This window comes from Mytilus edulis, chromosome 1 (genome assembly GCF_963676685.1).
Source record: "Mytilus edulis chromosome 1, xbMytEdul2.2, whole genome shotgun sequence".
Classification (NCBI taxonomy): domain Eukaryota; kingdom Metazoa; phylum Mollusca; class Bivalvia; order Mytilida; family Mytilidae; genus Mytilus; species Mytilus edulis.
In genome coordinates, this window is record NC_092344.1 from 35,514,021 (window position 1) to 35,529,206 (window position 15,186).

The 15,186-nt window shown below is 31.2% G+C and overlaps 1 protein-coding gene across 6 annotated transcripts in view; it reads right to left on the reverse strand.

The window, feature by feature from the left end:
* Positions 1 to 3,249: 3,249 nt before the first annotated feature.
* LOC139511794 (lipoxygenase homology domain-containing protein 1-like) overlaps positions 3,250 to 15,186 on the reverse strand; it is a 74,016-nt gene continuing 62,079 nt past the window's right edge. For 5 of the 6 annotated variants that reach the window (XM_071298922.1, XM_071298914.1, XM_071298905.1 and 2 more), the window contains 8 exons: positions 14,574 to 14,734; positions 13,727 to 13,819; positions 13,365 to 13,494; positions 12,781 to 12,798; positions 9,593 to 9,747; positions 8,900 to 9,057; positions 5,403 to 7,587; positions 3,250 to 4,054 (listed from right to left, as the gene is read on the reverse strand). In XM_071298922.1, the coding sequence (XP_071155023.1) occupies positions 7,356 to 7,587; positions 8,900 to 9,057; positions 9,593 to 9,747; positions 12,781 to 12,798; positions 13,365 to 13,494; positions 13,727 to 13,819; positions 14,574 to 14,734 (947 nt within the window). In that variant the 3' untranslated portion in view covers positions 3,250 to 4,054; positions 5,403 to 7,355. The remainder of the gene's footprint in view (positions 4,055 to 5,402; positions 7,588 to 8,899; positions 9,058 to 9,592; positions 9,748 to 12,780; positions 12,799 to 13,364; positions 13,495 to 13,726; positions 13,820 to 14,573; positions 14,735 to 15,186) is intronic. The other variant, XM_071298894.1, reaches the window with a different exon arrangement.

Below are 15,186 nucleotides of genomic sequence, written 5' to 3' on the forward strand. Positions count from 1 at the left end.
TGGCAGGAATCAGATGACGTCGAGAGGCGGTTATCGGTTTGAGTGGAGGCTGTGCACATAGTACTAATTCTTTGGCGTATAACGATCAACCATGATGTGAACAATCATCTTAAGATTTTTTTTGAAATGTCAGACATTGTAAAGTTCAACTACAGTAAAAGTTGTAAAATGCATTTTTTTGTACAAAAAACATTTATTTTGTTATTGAAATTGTGGTTAGATAATTCATTTTTTTTCAAACATTTTTTGTTAGTTTAAATGCTAATGTTATCATAAACTATGTTTCAATATTATTTTACAAATATTTTATCATATTCCATCCAAAATAAGAGGCTGATTTTTCAAGTTTTAAAACATCAAGGTGTTGCAATACTTTTTTCCATGTGTATATATTTAATGCATTGATTGATTGTAAGGTGTACATGTATATTCTCGTTTCGTTTATCTGACCTTGACCTCATTTTCTCGGATTATATATTTAGTTTATTTGATATTTGTAGTAAAGCTTTATATGTAAGGCTATCAACATAAAGTCAATGGTTAGGAAAAGAAGGTGAGACATTTCAAGATGTACACTCTTGTTACAGAAAAAAAACCCAAATCTACCTCAATGTTTTGGACAGAAGCTGTCTTACAATGTAGACCATATCCAGAGCAATACTTTGTTAATCTATTTTTTTCTTCATTTCCTGTATTTTACTATTAATGGACATAGTTTTAGTTGGTTTTTGTCAAGTTTGCGAGTTTTGTTGCAGAAAGCTCAACATAGGGATAGCGATCTGGTGGGGGCAGCAGTGTAAGCTTACTTCTTAAAAGCTTTATATTTTGGAAGGTGGAAGACCTGGATGCTCCATTCTTTTTTATAAAGATGCCTTATGTTACGAAGTTTCCATCTGTCACATGTCCATTGTCCTTGTCCTCATTTCATGGTTCAGCGACTACTTGAAAAAAAAGTTGATTGTTTGTAATGTTAATTTCTCTCTTATCTGTAGTAAAAAGATAACTATATTTGGTATGTGTGTACCTTGAAAGGTCCTCATGCCCGTTAGTTTTCATTCCACCTCATTTCATGGATCAGTGATCTAGGTTATGTTTTGGTGGTCAAGTCCATATCTTAGATACTACATTTATAAGTAATAGGTCAAGTATATTTGGTATAATGTGTACATGTCCAACTGACAGGTGAAATATGACCTTGACCTAATTTCTTGACCTCATTTTCATGGTTCAGTGGTCAAAGTTAAGTTTTTGTCTTTTTTTATTCTCCCCCTCCACCCCAACCAAATGTTATGACACTTGTACATAATGATTATTATAGTATGATACAGATCAAGTTAGAAATTGGTTGGCATCATTTTTACTGTTCTTTAGTTATACTCCTTTATAAACATAAAACTTTCTGATTTTTATGTCACCCGATCGACAATGTCGGGTGACATATTGCTTTTCCTCTGTTTCTTTTTCTGTATTATTATTATTATACTTCCACCTAATTTTGTCCGCCCGCTTTCTCAGAGCCAAAAGTACCAATCCGAATGATGGTGCACTATAACAAGGAACCCTGACTCCCCAGAGTCTGTGCAAAATTGGAACTAAAAAATGGCTGCTATCACCATGGAAACGGAAAAATGGTGAAAAAATAAAATTTTGGAGTTCCTTGAATTATTTGAGAATGCTTAAGCTTAAAATCTTTAGATTTTAATACAATGTAGGTGCCCACTATATACAGGTTTTGGATGATTTTGGCACATTTTGGAACTGCTATGTTGCCATGGAAACTACACCAAAAATTTCAAAAATATGGAAATGCTCCAATTTTTTTGAAACTTTAGCATAACGATGAGCAACTTTGGTAGATGTGGAATTTGGCGTTGGAATTTCCAAAATGTCTTCCGTTTCCATGGAAACAATGCAAAAAGGTCAAAATGCTCCAAAAACTTCCGGGTTTGGTGAATAACTTTGGTATGCTTGAACTTAAAATCATCAAATTTTTATGCAATATAGTTGTCCACTATATACAGGTTTTGAATGATTTTGATAATCATTGGAACTACTATGTTACCATGGATACAGGAGCAAAAATTTCAGAATGCTTCAAAATTGATGAAACTTGATATGATTGTTAACTGTCAAGTCTAGATATGACTTTTGAAGTTGGAATTTCCAAAATGGCCACGGTTGCCATGGAAACTGCAAAAATGTCAAAAATTCTCAAAATGGTTTTAACTTAATGAAATTTGATATTATTGGTAACTGACAAGTTAAGATGAGACTTGAAATTTTCAAAATGGCTGCCGTTGCCATGGAAACGGTATTCATGTGAAATACTTTAAAATGCTCTGAATATACTGAACATTTACAAAAAGATGAATAGCCATGCATATTTGTGCATTTACTGTTAAACAAGTTTAAAATGGCTGCCGCTTAGTGGCAATAGGGGGAAGGGTGACATCCGCTATTGCTTGCAATGGCAATTCTAGTTTTGTTTCCATTTTCTTACTTTAGTTTGCCTCAACCAACTATTATGAAACTTATACACATGAATATTACCACAAATCTCAGGTCAAGTACAAATCTGGGTAGCATCACTTTTACTCTTCTTCAATTATGTCCCTTTGTCTTTATATGATATGAAAGCGGGGGCATCATTCCCTATTTCATAAAACTATATGGCATTGGTTGACTTTATTTGGTATATGGAATTATTTAATGATGTAAATGTCAGTCTTGCAGGTTTTATTTCAGAAGTTGTGTGGTTTTTTTTTCAGATTTTCTTTAAACTATAAGCAATAGGTCAACTATATTTGTTGTATGAAAGGATTGTAAGCTGTACCTGTCTGCCTGGCATGGTTCATCTGACCTTGACCTCATTAACTTGGTTCATTGCTCAATGTTTAGTTTTCTTGATTAAGTCTGTTACTTAGAAACTATAAGCAATAAGTCAACCTATTTAGTGTATTGAATCCTTGTAAGGTGTACATGTATTTCTCGTTTAGTTTATATGACCTTGACCTAATTTTCTTGGATCATGTTAAGTTTATGTAATAGTTGTAGTAAAGCTTTCTATTTAGGACTAACAACATAATATCAATGGTTAGTTAAAAAGGCAAGACATTTCAGCGAGTGCACTCCTTTTTGTTTTGCAGTTAACATTAATTATTTTTTTTGTAGTTCGCATTAAGATAGTCTCAGGTTTAAGTTTGTCACATAAAAGTATTTTACTGAACGGAATATAATAAAACAAAGTGATAATTTTCTATCTTTATTACCCAATTATAAATTCACTGTACAATTTGTGTTGTATTATGCTTGTTTCTTTCTAACAAACTAACACTCCAATGGCTTGGTGAAATATTTATATTTTAACAAGTGAATAGATGAAACTTACAAATGTAAAACTCTACTACTATTCTAGAAAACAAGCAAACTGGAATGATGCATGAAAAAAGTGATCAAAATCTAAAGTGCATTTTTTAAATTCATATTACAACAAGATAGTAGTAAATAACAAAGATTCAAAACACCAAAAACCAAAAAAACTTACAATTTCATGTTTTCTACAAAATCTTGAAGAAATAAAGTAATAATGGATTAATATCAAAGTATGAATCAATTTCAAAAGAGGCACACTGTAAGTGTTGTCATTTGTGTGCGAGGGCTCTTGCAGACGGTCAATGTTGTTTAAAACTTCCATCTATAGACACACTAAAGACACAGATTTTACCATTGCAATCAATAAGGAATAATGGTATCTTTCTTGGATGAGTTTTAAAATACATGAATAATGATTCCACATCTTTTAATTGACTCAATATTAAAATATTCAACTCCATACACTTTTGAACTAAAAGCAGATATGGCTATGTAAAAGAAATAACCAACATCTTACAAACTTAATGGAAAATGTGAAAGTAATGAGATATGGAGCAACAGTAAAAGACATTAAAGGATTTGTCTAACAGTTAAAACAATTCAGAAAAAATAAAGGGGCAACACACAGGTTTATTTATTTATTAGCTTAAGGAAAAAACAAATATGAAGACAATGATTATCACTTATGGTGACTTGAATAATGCCGGTATCACTCAGATTACAATTCTACCTTGACAGGTAAGTTTGTATTTAGCCTATAAAATACTTATTTAGCCTTGAGAATTGAAAGGTCAGTTTCCCATTCATACAATAGAGGTGGATAAATTTGGCTTCATGCCATTTACCTTGTCCAAAATTAAGGTCACTTTATTGTTATTGTGATAGTGTTAAAGTACAGAAGAACCCTATATTCTGACCAATACTTAAAACTTTGTGCATCTTGATTTAATTGTTAAAAATCTGTTAATGTTGAATTTTAGGGGTTATTTTAGACCTTTTAATTGCATATTTCTTTACATAGTAGTTTTTTTTTTCAGATATAAAAAAAACTATCTGCTTGACTGTTATAGAAATAGACTATGCTTGCAGGGTTTTGTTTTTTGTTTACACCAAATCTGACAGATTATTATTAAGTTGCAAAATATTTTAAATGAGAGCTGAAATTTTTTCTATCTTTAAATGTGCATTGAACAATGTTGAAGGTTAAAATAATCATAATGTGAACAAGAATGAAGAAAACATCTTGGTCCCAAAAAAAACCATCATCAACCAAGATATAATATTCCAAATTTTAATTTATTATACTAATATTAGTTGAAATCTCAAGCCACTATTTTGCATGTTTACAATGTAGGTCATGTCCCAACAGAAAATCAATGAATTTGACAGTACAATGTACTCTTAGCACAAACACATAAGGTCACTGTGAAATAGACATCTAGGGCAAGAAACAGTCAGTTATACAAAACCAGTTTGACAAGATGTCTAGTTTAAAACCAGTTTGACTAGATGTGTCCTATATTTTGACAATGTAAATGACATGAGGACCTGCATGGGTTTTTTAATATCTGTATTCTTTAAATTTTTAGGGCATTTTTCTTTTAATAGCCTTAAAAATAACTCTCATTCTGTAAAGCAAAATCTCATGAAAATGATTTTACTATATAGTCTTTCTGTTACAAGATTATTTATCAATTATGCACATTGATCATTATATTATCGGTATTGCATTACAGTTACCTAAGTTTCCTTTTTATTTTGCACATTTATTCTTTATACTTTTGCACCACATTATTTTCTATTCTTTATTTTGTTGTTCATTTTCTCTTTTCTCTATTTTTTGTTGCTATTACATTTATTCTCTATTCTGTAAACCCCATTCAGACCCTCATAGGTAAACTTCTATTGTATGAATGGGATAAACTGACCTTTCAATTCTCAAGGCTAAATAAGTATTTTATAGGCTAAATACAAACTTACCTGTCAAGGTAGAATTGTAATCTGAGTGATATCGGTGTTATTCAAGTCACCATAACTATTGTCCTGGCTTTAGAGACATACATATTTGAAATACACCACCTTGTATTTGTGATTGTTTTGTATAAAAAGGGTAAGGCACACTAAGGGGCTTATTTGGTTTTTATTTATTTTTAAACATGAAGAGTAGAATGGAAAATGGCACTGAAATGTTTGATTATTTGCATAATCTGAAAAAAAAATTTAAATTGTATTTCAGATGAGCAGATATACACATGAATAAATAACTATGAAAATCATGGAATGTATAAATAATGTTTAAGTACATAAATAGTAAATGAGACAAAAATAATTTATTATCACAGACGATCAATATCACAGCCTGACATGAATAAAACATATACGTGTATAAAATTATCTACAATAATCACATAAATGTAAATAGTATAAACATTTATCTTATAAGTTAACTGCATTTCTAACTTTAGGGATTGTGTCTTATAAAGCTTTTAAATTTATCTATCTCATGCTGGTTGAAAACAAATTGGATAAAAAATGTACAATGTGTAAATCGGCACCTGTAAAATTATTATTGTCACAAAATTTTCTCACCTTGCCATGCAGAAACAATGAATTGAATTCATGTCTCCAGATCTTGCATATGAATTAAAGCACTTTACCAAATATAATGCTAGGAGATTATCAAACAGGGACAACTTTTTATGATACATTTTGTTGTAATAATACATAGAATTCTATGATAAAATGCATTGTATTACTATTTTTAAAAAAGTATCATGTGTATCTAACTTAAAGAACATATAAACTTACAAAAAAAAACCTCATTTACCTTTTTATACATCTAACAAGTATAAGAAAATGTTGTAAACAAGCAATATTTTGAGGTTGTTTTCATATAATAAATACCATATTACAAAAGCACTACAGTTTCAATTCACCTTTCAAAATAACAATATACTGTTTTGACATTACTGTGCTATTCTAAGACTATTGGCAAGGACAATACATTTGCTGTAGATACATAAATAAGTTACTAAACACCTTCTTTCGTTCTGACTTGTAACAACAGGTTGACATCTTATATTTCAACAAGAGTGCACACACTGAAATGTCTGGCCTTCTTTACTAATCAATGATATTATGTTGATAGTCCTAAATATAAAGCTTTATTACAACTGTAACATAAACTCAACATTAAACAAGATAGCTAAACAAAGACCAATGAACCATGAAAATGAGGTCAAGGTCAGATGAACCATGCCAGGCAGACCTGAACAGCTAACAATTCTTCCATACAACAAATATATTTGACCTATTGCTTATAAATTAAGAAAAATAGACCAAAACACAAAACCTTAACACTTACCAATGAACCGTGAAAATGAGGTCAAGGTCAAATAAAACCTGTGTGACTGACATATAGATCATAAAATATTTCCAAACACCAAATATAGTTGACCTATTGCATATAGTATTAAAAAATAGACCAAAACTCAAAAACTTAATTTTGACCACTGAACCATGAAAATGAGGTCAAGGTTAGATGACACCTGTCAGCTAGACATGTACACCTTACAATCATTCTATACACCAATTTTAGTAGACCTATTGCATATAGTTATCCTATTACTTATAAGAGAGAATTTAACATTACAAAAAATCTTAACTTTTTTTCAAGTAGTCACTGAACCATGAAAATGAGGTCAAGGACATTGGACATGTGACTGACGGAAACTTCGTAACATGAGGCATCTATATACAAAGTATGAAGCATCCAGGTCTTCCACCTTCTAAAATATAAAGCTTTTAAGAAGTTAGCTAACGCCGCCGCCACCGGATCACTATCCCTATGTCGAGCTTTCTGCAACAAAAGTTGCAGGCTCAACAAAAACTATACCTACTTATGACATATTTGGTCCTGCACATAACGTTTCAGCAAATATTTGTAATTTTGCAAACATTTGAATGATTTAGTCTAAAGTATTTCAAGTTTCTACTTCATCTTTTTCATCACTGTTTTTGTCTTCAGTATTGTCAGGTGACTTGTTATCATCATTATCTTCAGTGTGTTTATTTGATTGATCATTTTGAGTATTGAGTTGTTCAGTGTTAGCACCATCAGTTTCATCAGCATTATTATTTTGATCTTCTTTCTCTACACGATCCATATATAACTCAAGCTCTGCTACACCAAGATCATTATCATCTCTTAGCCAGCTGTAAGTACAAAGTATATGGTTTTTACAAATATTCAAATAATTGAATGATCTATGAAAAGCTAGCAGACCTACTGGTTGCTCCGCAAAGCTCATGATTTGACAAACAAATGAGACATCAAAAGAGACTAAAAAATATGTTTATATAATACACTTTGTTAGTTATAAGCACGAAAATGTAGCAATTTAATACCAGGATTGCCAGCTCCACTATACAAATGATCTTAGCAGATTCTGCCTTTTTTTTTTTTTTAAACATGACTGCTTAGAACAATCATTTTGGTCTTTCTGATTTAAAGTCATAGAGACTAAAATGTATGTCTGGCGTTCAAAAGTTGAAGCCTTTTAAAAAAAAATTTGATGAGTGTTTTTCTTATACAACCACAAATATATTATGGTGATATACTAGCCAACAAAAGAAACGATACAAGACTTTTTTTTCAAATTAAAGGTAAAGTTTTCCGTTCATTGGACCAATATTGAAGGTAGTAATACTTAATCATTATGGAAATATAAATCCGTTAAAAAAAATTTTTTTGTTGCTTTTGTGAAGTTTTTTCTCGATTTTTTTTTTTTTTACAAAATTTACATAAAACGACAATTTTAAAAACAGAAGTTCCAACTAATGATGCCAACCTCTCATTTACAGGTAAAGAAAGTGTTTGCCATCAATTTGTTTTTAAAAATCATACAGTTTCTTCGTTTATTTGTTAAGCAAAGTTCGGTCCCACGAGAAATCGTTAAAATGTATACAATATCAACTGATTTACCATAGTATGTGTAAAGGGATATTCAAAAAGCGGTAGCAATCTTAAAACTAATCCGAAAGGTTCCAAATTTACTGTGTGTTGTTTTCATATCTAAAGCATTGATTTGAGACGAAAATAAAAAAATATTTTTTTGCACTTTTTGAGATTTAAAAAAACACTTTTTTTACCAAAACTTTGAAAAATCAATATTTCAACACATTAGTTACATCATGAACATAACTTGATTAGCATATTGAATATTTTCAAACAAATTTGAAATTTAATTTAGTGCTTAGAAAATTATGTGTCGATTTTTGTTCAACTTTCCGCAAAACTAATTTGCACCCTTTGATCATTTACACAGAATTTAGATACTTTCCGACAAGTTTTGATTTTCATTATTACATGTGCATACATTGCAAATGAAAGCTTTTTAAAATAGTATATCTCATTTTGTTTTATATGAAATACTTTTTGATAAATGCTTTTTCAAAGTCGTGTATCGTTTCTTTTGTTGACTAGTATATATTGTAAGAATAGGTAAACATAACAATTAAAACCAACCTTCCACAAGGAAATATGTATTTAGTTGTATCTGTAACTGATTCTTTCACAGAAACCTTCTCTAGGAACCATGCTGAACTTGGGCTATGTCCATGGTGTCCAACAATTAAGGCTTCCAATCTACCCAAGTCTACAGCTTCAATGATGAAGGTGTCAGTCTAAAATTTAAACAAACAGAAATCAATTTGGAATTAGAATACAGTTAATTCTTTTGTTGTTTGAATGTAGTTGTTTATATTTTTAGCTTTTTTTTAAGATAAAAAATTATAATACTCAATAAATTAAAAATCAATTCAATAATAGATCAGAGATTTTAAATGGTTTTTCCCTATAAGTATATATGCCAATATGGATTGGCTACCTAAGAGTCATCATCAGTGGCAGATCCAGAACTTTTCATAGGGGGGGGGGGGGGGGGCTCCAGTCATGCTTCAGTGATTCCCTATATATTCAACCATTTTTCCCACAAAAGAGGGGGGGGGAGGCCCAAGGGCCACCCCCTGAATCTTCCTATGATCATAATAATTCCAAGTATGGTACTGTGTAGGCTTAATGCATTAAAAATTTGGATAGGCCTGTTTATTTCAAATTTTATATCACTAAAATGTTATCACTCACTTATGCATATTATAAGTGCTGCTGGCCATTTAATAACGACAGATCAATCATATTATAATATTGAACAGTCCTTACCTGACCTCTCTGGAATTTGGATCTTTTCTCCTTATTATGAATGAGATATCGTTTACCACTATCTCCTAGTGTACCAAACAGGTTAACATGTATAACTTCACTGGTTTCTGCTCCTTCTTCATCACCTGTCTCTACTTCTATCACATACTGGTTTACTACAATACACCAAAAGGTCAAACTAATAATAAACCATAACAAATCTATCTTCTTATATTCTTGCTGAATTATGTAAAAATCAGACGGCAGCACTTTTTTGTTACCTGTCTATATAAAAAGTGTGCTTTTATAGCAATTATTAAAAAAAAAATCTATAATGTGAATATGTGTCACTATGAGTCAAGAAAGTTAGCTTATGGTGGTGGTAAGGTGACTTGTTATGGCTTATATCCATGCCATGAAATCTGGTGAATATAGTTGGCTCATTAGCAATCATAACACACCTATTTTTATATATAAAATAAGTTTGTGTTTTTTTTTTCTTTCTTTTTTTACAAAAGCTTATACCTCCTCTGTTTCCTCCGGACAAATTTGAAACACGCCTTAATTATGAAATAAATGTGTATCACTGATCTGTGTATACTAGCTGTAAATTCAAAAATTAATGCGAGGTTTTTATTATTGCAATAAATGTGACAGAGTTACAAACGCAATAATTTAAACTTGCATTTTGAAATATTTTGTATGAATTAATCAGAAGTTTTCATAAAAATCGCAATAATAAATGCACGCAATAATTTCTGAATTTACAGTATAATCACTTTAACATGTACCGTCATGGTTTGGATCATTTCAATGTAATTTTCCATATGAAGCATGAAGCAATATGTACTCTCAAGTTTCATACTTCTGTGAGTTCATTTATTTTCGTGGATAACAATTTTCACGGATTGAGGAATAAACATGCTTGGTATTCATGATTTGCCAATGTCTGTATGCAAGCCTTTACAAAAATATATATGTATTTATGGAACATTTAAATTTGTGGTTCACTTCTACAAAAGAATCACAGGAAAGTTGGTATCTAATGGAAAATAATTAATTCCCAGCATTCCAATGTAAGAGAATTTGCACAGACATAGTGTGTGACTGACAGACAGACAAAGACGGGACAACATGTCTCCCAACATTACAGATACATTTGTGGGTTAGACCTTCGAATAAGCTGCTTCAGGCAAGCATTACATATCAATATTGGACATAGAAATAGGATATCATCTAAAGTAACACAGCATTATAACAAAACATGCAAACAAGAAGCAGAAATGTCAACTATACTTGTAATTCAACACATATATATTATCTAGCACATGCTCAAGAACTAATTAAAACTTTGCATGCATAAAATTATATTTATGAAATAATAAAACACTGAGATCATGTAAAAAAAACTCAAATAAAAAAGCTTACATACCACATTCCCAATATAGAGGGGAACAAAAACAAATACTCCCTTCTAATTTCTAGCATGGAGTGTAATCAGTGGGTTTCATTTGGGTGCAAGCATGTTTGTGATTGGTGAACTTTTTGTAAGGGTGTAAGTAGGAAACAAAGTCAGGCGGGACACTTAAAATTACAAGTGTTTTCAATAAAATGATAAGCGGGATACAGGAATCAGACAAAACAATAAGTGGAATCCAGGATAAGAACTTTCCCTCTAATAACTTTCAAAAGTTTAATGATGATGAATTATGTTTAATAGAGAAATCTATACTGGTGTAAGTTGATTGATTTTATGTGTTTTAACGCCACTTTTAAGCACCACTTTTGGGCTATTTCGTCGGCGGCCAGTTTTTATTGGTGGAGGAAACCGGAGTGCCCGGAGAAAACCATGACCTTCGATAGGAAAACTGACAATTCAAGTCAATTAAGATTGGAGTCGAGTGCACCCGCACGAGCAGGGTTCGAACTCACAACCTCAGTGTTGACTGGCTAGTGTAAGTGTTTGGACTTTTTTTGCAGCAGTATAATTATCAAAATTGTTATATAAACCTTTTTAATACACTTTCAACACAGATGAGAAGACATGTTTAGTTACATAGTTGATATAATACATCCCTGCTTTAATTCTAAGAACATATCGACATCCAACACCACAAATTATAATCGTTATTAATAAGTGAAATGTGATATTACTGCAAACGAAGAAATAATGTGTCTGGTAAACACTTATGTCCAGTTTAATAAATTTGAAGAAAAAAATTGGCAACAAAAAGGTTGGTCAACAGTATGTTATATTTATAGACTAGAATTCCCACAATATATTATGTTATGAACTAAACACAAAACTCAATTAACACTAAGTTTGTCTGTTTGAATCATGCAATAGCAGTAGCAGGTGCGCTCGACTCAAAACTTTTTTGACAAGGATTGTTAAGTTTTCCTGAGGAAGGTTCTCTCTGGGCACTGTTGCTTCTTCCACCAACAAAAACTGACCGCCACAAAATATCACGACATAAGCTGTAAAAGTGGCTTTAAACATCAATCAATCAACTATAACTCAATTGAATGCCATAATGTCAATAATTTTACTGAATAGCTTGGTACTGTATAAAAGATCGTTATGACCAATTTGATTGATAACCATTATACTTTTTTGTTTGCTGTTCAGTGGCCAATTATTCATACATATTCACGACAAATACCAATTGAGTAATTTTTGCAAATTTTTAGACAAGGAGGAAGGGCAGGAAATTTAAAACCACCATTATATAAAAAAAATTAAGATATATTGGAATGTGACACTCTTCAACCAGGCAACAGACTTATAGATCATTTAGGAGTTGTTGAAAGGGTTCTTTAAGGTACAGTAATAGCTGAACTAGTTAAAATGCAAATTACTTTTTAAATAAACACCAACACAGATAACTTTGTATTTGTGATACAAATAAAACTTTATATAAATAGTATAAATGGCATTAACACAGCTGATTTGGATACATAATAATTTGTAATGTAAAAAAAATCACTAACAGAGCTAATTTTGTATATGTGATATAAATGGCACTATTAAACACAGCTAATTTTGTATATGTGATGTAAATAACAATAACATTGCTAACTTCAAACATGTGATAACAACTAACTTTGTATATATGTGATATAAATATGGAAGTTATTTGTATATATTAAGAGCATTCAAAAGCTAAGGTGAATATTGCCATAAAAAATCTGACACTAACAACTCTTACCATCAACTCCTGAACTCTCTTCAAGAAAAATTAGAATTTACTTATTTCCTTACATTATATAATGGTATATACTAAAACATCCCAAAGTGAGACGGATTGGTTAAGTTCTTCTTGTTTCTGAATTCGTGTATTTCTGTTGTATATTTGTAATTTGCAGGCTTTTGAAAAATAAAATATTGTTTAAACTAAAAAAAAAAACAAATAATATGCCTTAACTAATTGTACTGAAATGAAGTAGCAAAAAAAAACCAACCCAAAAAAACTGAAGCATACAATGACAGGAAAAACTTAAAGTTAAGACCATTAAAATCTTAAGCATACAATGAAAATTTTAAAATTGATTTGCTGTCCACCAATGTGTATTTGTAATTTTGCTGTAAGTTACTGAAGTTTCCTTTAAAAGTGTGAGTCAAACATGATCTACATGGCTCATAAATGCTGTGATCTGTAATCAGTTTACATAAGTCCATATAAGCAGATGCAATCCATTGTGTAACCATTTTTCAAAACAATGTCATTTCATTGTAATACTGATGCATGTGATGTAAATTTTATGATTTTAATACTGTGCAGCATAAACATACCTGGCCAAACATGGTTCTTATGATGTGCTGGTATTTCTACAGATATATCACTTCCTGGGTCAGCTAAGGTCAAATTCTTGTTCACTGGGAACTCCATTGAATCACCTCTAAATAAGTCTTCCAGAATGATCTAATAGAAAAATAATGCCATTAAAAATCAATTGAGTTGCTTAAACTCTTATCTCTTATCGCGGACAAACTCCATTGAATCACTTCTAAAGAAGTCTTCCAGAATGATCCAAGAAAAAAAATTAATGCCATTAAAAATCAATTTGAGTTTATTAAACTTTGATCACAGACAAGACAACTGTTTGACTTAAATCATTGAAAATTTGAAAGCCTATACATTTGACCACACATACCTTGTCAACAGCCCAGCCAGCTCCAGGTTTTACATCACTGTGTTCCAGTCTTATTTTACGTGTTTCTCCAAGTTCTTCCAGTTCCAGTTTAATCTGTAAATAAACAATGTTTTTACTAAGTCTCAAATACATTTGTCATTGGGATAGGACACAGCTAGAACTTGAGAGATACTAAGTAACGAGCAAAGCTCATGAAAATAAACTTACTCTTGTATTTATCTTAATATACAAGAATTGCATATAACCATACAGGCAGACATTGTATTCTTATTCTCAACAAACCATGTGGCAGTGAACAATTAACAATGGGCAACAATAATTCCAGGTTTCATTAATATTCTTTTAGGCTTCAAATGTAATGAACCAAATGCAAATAGCAGATACAGACAGATTGACATATGTTCAGAGTGATTCTTTGTATCAAGGAAAATTTTCTGAAAGGATTTCAAGCTGTTCTCACCACACAATCCTGAAAACTCAATATTTATAAAAGGAGTGTTGAAATGCAGTCAAGGTTTATGTAATTTTAGATGGGCATTTACTCTTTACAAAAAGTCCACATACTTAGCATGAATGGCCTGTCATGTGAGGTTACTGATGAACAACCTTATTCTAAAAAAATATCTAATCTGATTGTTGAAAGGTGAAAATGAGGTCATGTCAGGTAATGCTGACTGGTTCACAAACTTTTTATAAATTACTCCAATACAAATTTAGATGTACTGGATTGCAATTTGTATAAATTATAGAAGATTTTGCACATCTATTATCACCATTAACAAAAAAGTAAAAAATTCCATCTTGTAAAACTCTTGTTATAGGTAAGAAAAGTAAAAAAAAAAAATACCGGAAATATATCTGTTGTTCCTGCCTGGAACAGTCCTGTGCCAGGTTCTCCTAATGGTAGCTGTCCTGAGTTACCAGCATCACCAAACACTGTCAGGTAGACTTGATCATCAAACCCTTTAGACTGACCACTAGTGACCACTGTAACTTTGAAGTCTCCATCTACAAAATATTTTTCCAGTGTGCAAGTATTTTACTGAATTGGTTACTTATCAGATTAGTATATAAAAATCTGAGGAGGCTTTATATCATTATAACCTTTAAAAAGATATGCAGGTTAATCAGTAACACCAATACTGACTTTGCTCATTGTTGAAGGCCATACAGAGACCTATAGTTGTTAATTTCTGTGTCTCTTGTGGGAGTTGTATTGTTGGCAATCATATCACATCTTTCTTATATCTTTTATTTGTACTAAACAAACTTCTTTTGGCAGACAGTTGATTTCAGGTTTAGCCCTTTCTAGTTCACTTTACAGGCCGGGATATTATTGCACAATTTTCAAATTCACTTGTAGCTGAAAAGGGAAAGCCTTAAGTTTTACATGTTTGTGAACATTATATTTAAATTATTTTTCTACTTGCCAAAGTCACAAATAAACAGCTTGCAAAAAT